At 42.6% G+C, this 4,747-nt stretch overlaps 1 protein-coding gene across 1 annotated transcript in view; it reads left to right on the plus strand.

Annotated features, from left to right (window-relative positions):
* LOC109376803 (uncharacterized protein FLJ43738-like) overlaps nucleotides 1-4,133 on the plus strand; it is a 27,820-nt gene extending 23,687 nt beyond the window's left edge. Inside the window, exons 3-4 of the mRNA XM_019632934.1 lie at nucleotides 3,946-3,992; nucleotides 4,097-4,133. Coding sequence (XP_019488479.1) covers nucleotides 3,946-3,960 — 15 coding nt within the window. The 3' untranslated portion in view covers nucleotides 3,961-3,992; nucleotides 4,097-4,133. The remainder of the gene's footprint in view (nucleotides 1-3,945; nucleotides 3,993-4,096) is intronic.
* Nucleotides 4,134-4,747: the final 614 nt, after the last annotated feature.

The following is a 4,747-nucleotide window of genomic DNA, read 5'->3' on the forward strand; positions in this document are numbered from 1 at the left end:
AGGGCAGTGTCACTGGCCCTCATATGTGGGATCCGAACCGGGGCCCTCTGGCGTCCCAAGCCAGCTCTCAACCATCGCGCCACTCGGCCGGCCCTGACTTTTTTTTTTTTTAAGATTTTATTGGAGAATTGGGGAAAGAGAACAGTGTTGGGGAATTGGAGAAGGGGAACAGCCAAGTTGTTATCCTTCTATCTTAGTTGTGGAGGGTGCAGCTAGCTCAGCTCCAAGTCCAGTCACCATCCGGTCATCCATTGGCAGCTCGCGGCCACTCAGCTCAAGGTGCTGTGTTCAATCTTAATTGCAGGTGGGCATAGCCCACCATCCCTTGAGGGAGTCGAACCAGAAACCTTGTTGCTAAGAGCACGTGCTCTAACCACTGAGCCATCTGGTTGCCGGTTGGCAGCTCAGGGCAGCTCAGCTGAAGGTGCCGTGTTCAATCTTAGTTGCAGGTGGTCGTAGCCCATCATGCTATGCGGGAGCCTAATCGGCAAACTTGTTGTCAAGGGCACGTGCTCTCACCAGCTGAGCCATCCTGCCACCTGTTGGCAGGGCACCTCAGTGGCAGCTCAGCTTGGGCACAGCTCACTAGTCCATGTGGGAATCGAACCTGAGACCCTGTTGCTCAGAGCTTGTGCTGTTAACCAACTGAGCCACTTGGCCAGCCCCTAGTTTCACTTTTAAGCCGGCTTTTTCTAATTGTGCACACAAATATGACATTTACAAGTAAATGTCAAAAAAGCTCCATTTTGGCCATCTTAAGTTGATATCACTTCTAAATAAATCTTTCCACATCTGTAAGGACTTGCAAAACTCCTAGAAACTGTACGCCTATCTGCAGGAGAATAATGGCTCTGGAGTCTGGGAGCTTGTCGGCCTTTGAGGCACAATTTCCCATGCTAATATTTAGATTTCTTTTGAGATCTGCAGAGTCTGAACAAATATCTAGTGACATTATGTAGTGGGTTGAAGTGTGTTGCTTATGGGTTGAGCTCCAAGGGGCTGTCACCTCCCAAGTCACTTCAACCCTCTTATGTGCCTCGGTTTCTCTCCCCAGCTGTCTCGTACAACCGTGAGGACTCAGAGCACTAGGTTACCAGCCTTTATGTGCACGTCCCCAGACGAGTCCAATGTTTAATTACAGTTGTGTTGGAATTCCCTATGGGACCACTGCACTTTTTGAGGGGTGCCCTCAAACACATCCACAAAGATTCTTAGTCACCTAAGAATACCTGAAATTCAAGCTGGAGGGAGTAAATGCCCCTAATCTTCAGAATTGAACAAATTCAGACTCTCACTTATTCAGCAAAAAGTTTTGTTCAGACTCACAGTAAACAATTCCAATTGAAAAGCCAAAATTAAAACCAGCCACCCATTTTTTTCTCCTCTCCAAGAGTCACGTTAACTCTTGTCCTTAACCTGGGTTATCTCAACCCTGCCACCTCCAGAATTTAAAAACAGCTCAAATAAAGTCATGGCTTCCTACGTGAAAACAGGGAGGTCTGGAATTCCAAGAAAAACTTGGGTGACCAAGTTTACCTGATGTGAAGCAGGGAGTCAGTGGGGCACAATGGATCCCTGCTGGTACCTAGCATGGAATCCAGGTCCGCAGGGTGTTCCTGGGTGGGCTTCTTTGGAATTCTGCCCAACTATGCCAAGTAAAGTCAATGAAAAACATCCAGCCTAAGAGAAAACTTATGAGTTTATTTGAACCAAACTGACAATTGCCGGGAAGCAAAATCTCAACGGATTGAGAAAATACTCCATGAAATGGCAGTTTGCAGCTTATTTTATACATTAGAGTCAAAGGAGGAAGGTTATATGACATCCATTGGTGATAGATTAAGGGGGTGAGAGAAAGCAAAGTGGGGAAATTTCTGGGATTGGATAAAAGTAAATGGGAAAGATAGTGTTGTGGGGAACCCAGACAAAGAGACAGGACACCAAGGCGTGGGAAGCAACTTTTACTAATGCCGGCACTGGCTCAGTGGATTCACATCCAGAGGCTGAGCCCCCACCCGGGCGGGACTCGGGGCTATATACCCTGAGGTTTCTGGGTTGGCAGTTAAGGTTCCTTATTAGGACATGCAGCCTTGTGCCAGTTCTTGACTGGCTCCCAGGTGAGGTAGGAATTCGGAAATATTAAACGCAGAAGTCTTGCTGACTATACAGTCCAGGAATGTCTTTGTCTGAAGCCAGCGCAAAATCCTTAGTGACCACATGGTCTGGGAAGGCTTTTGTCTAGGGCTCACTGCCACAATAGGTACTTCTTTTGTTGCAGGGAACCCAAGACAGAGACAGGACACCAAGACTTGGGAAGAAACTTTCATTAATGCCAGCACTGGCTCAGCAGATTTACATCCAGACGCTGAGCCCCAACCCGGGTGGGACTCGGGGCTATATACTCTGAAGTTTCCAGGTTGGCAGCTAAGATTTATTATTAGGACATGTGGCCATTGTTCCAGTTCCTGACTGGCTCCCGGGTGAGGTAGGAATTTGGAAATATTAAATGCGAAAGTCTTGATGACCATATGTCCAGGAATGTCTTTGTCTGAAGCCCGCATGAAATCCTTAGTGACCACATGGTCTGGGAAGGCCTTTGTCTAGGGCCCACTGCCAGACTTTTACATAGGCAAGTGCAGGATAGTTAGCAGTTAGCTTTTTACAGCACATAGAGATGGTAATCAGGAGACAAGCATAATAATGAGGAATTTTGCAGTTTTCAGCTCTGGCCCAGAAAAAGGATTACTGACATTCCAAAGATGTTAATATAGGTGCAAAAAAACAACAGACAGGCCCACTGAAAAGGCAACGGTTAACTTTATGAAGGAAGCTAAAGATGTGACTTCCTGCCATGGCCCACTTAGTTATGAAATTTTTTTATGCTCAGCCATCTTATGTGGTTATTTTCAGTCTCCTGAGCTTGTCATATTAATATCTGGCCCCTTTTCTGTCCACAGGATTATAGATTTATATCCCTACCCCCGTACACACACACTACCATCACCACCAAATCCATCGCTTTCTAAAATCAAAAGTTGCAGATAAGACTGATGCCCATCTGATTCTTTTTCTTTTTTCCACTACACTATGACTTCCTCTAGAGTCTTCTAAAACTCTTTTTTAATCATTAGCGTTCATATCAAGGTGTCCATGTGGGGACATTTTTGTTGTGTCTGCTCGCTCGTGGGTCATGAAAGAATTCACAAGTCAGATAGAAATATAGAAAATTTATTAAAGTAAGAGGAGTTTTGGCTAGGCAGAATCTGCTGGAAACTACTGCAAATTACTGCGAACTACTGCATGGAGTCTTTGTTTGGTCCCAAGTTTTGTATTTTCCTGTAGTTGGGGGTGGGGGGAGGTGTGGTAAAGCTGGTTATCACAACCTTTGCATAAGTTATGTAGATTTAAGTAGGAGCCATACATTATATAGATTTAAGTTGGAGAGTGGATTCCATACAGATGCATAACCTCTCCCAAGTCACATGGCCAGCACTGGGCCTAAGTAAATAGAACCATTGAAACCAGTATGCATAGTAAATGTACAGCAACCAGAACCATTAAGAGGCTAAGAAAGAAAAGAAAGCTTTCAAAAAGTCTCAATCTAAATTACACTTATTAATTTGAATTACACCAGAGATCCAAATCTCAAAAATAGAAGATTTAATGCCACCATTATAATCCCGCCTTAACAATTATTGTTTTCACAGCAGCTTAACCCTCCGTGGGGCTCAACTGATCTCACAGATTCATTGCACACAATTTTTCAAATATCTAACGCTTAACTTAAGTATCATGACTCATCGCTTTTGTATCTTACCCCTCTACTGTAACCTATCGCCAGTGGTGTTTGTGACTTAGTACAGTAAAGATGTATTTCATTGCAGCATCTTTAATTTCACAGATTTGTTGTGCCTATTTGAGATATTTTTTATATTTTTTCAACAGGTTTTTTTTATATAGTACTATCCTTTCAGGCATCCCAGAAAGACATTGTAAGTATACTTTTCTTATTGAAACTTAGTAATTAGGTATTTTATTTTCTAATTAATCTGACAGATTCATTGTGCCTGTTTAGGGTAATATTTTTCCTTTGTAGGTTTTACCTTCTAAAATGGCTCAACCTAAAATTTTATAATTCAGATGACCTGAAAGATGCTGAGATATTGCTACAGATGTTGGTGGAGCCTGATAATGATGAAAATGAACTTGAATTTGAAAATGAAAGTGACACAGATGGTGAAGATCAAGTTGAAGAACGAGACCAAAATTCTGACACTGAGCAAGAATGTTCTCCTTCAAAATGTGATCAAGAAAGTAGGAACAAAGAAATAGATGACTATTTTACTGGGAAAGATAAAATATAAGTGGCATTATTGCACAAGTGCTATACCTAGAGAATGGAAATGAAGTTTAAAAAAGACGTTTATTTTTGAAACAGTTGAGTAATGTTGATGAAAAATATCCAACCTAAGAGAAAACTTGTAAGAGTTTATTTGAGCGAAACTGTCAACAATTGACGGGAAGCAAAATCTGAACAGATTGAGAAAATGCTCTGCAAAATGGCGGTTTGCAGTTTATTTTATACATAAAATCAAAGGAGGAAGGTTACATGAAATCCACTGGTGACAGATTAAGGGGGTGGGAGAGAGCAAAGCAGGGAAACCTCTGGGGTTGGATAAAAGTACATTGGAGAGACAGGTACTTCCTTTACATAGGTGGGTGCAGGATAGCTAACAGTTAGCTTTTT

Source organism: Hipposideros armiger, unplaced genomic scaffold (assembly GCF_001890085.2).
Source record: "Hipposideros armiger isolate ML-2016 unplaced genomic scaffold, ASM189008v1 scaffold_1200, whole genome shotgun sequence".
Lineage (NCBI taxonomy): Eukaryota > Metazoa > Chordata > Mammalia > Chiroptera > Hipposideridae > Hipposideros > Hipposideros armiger.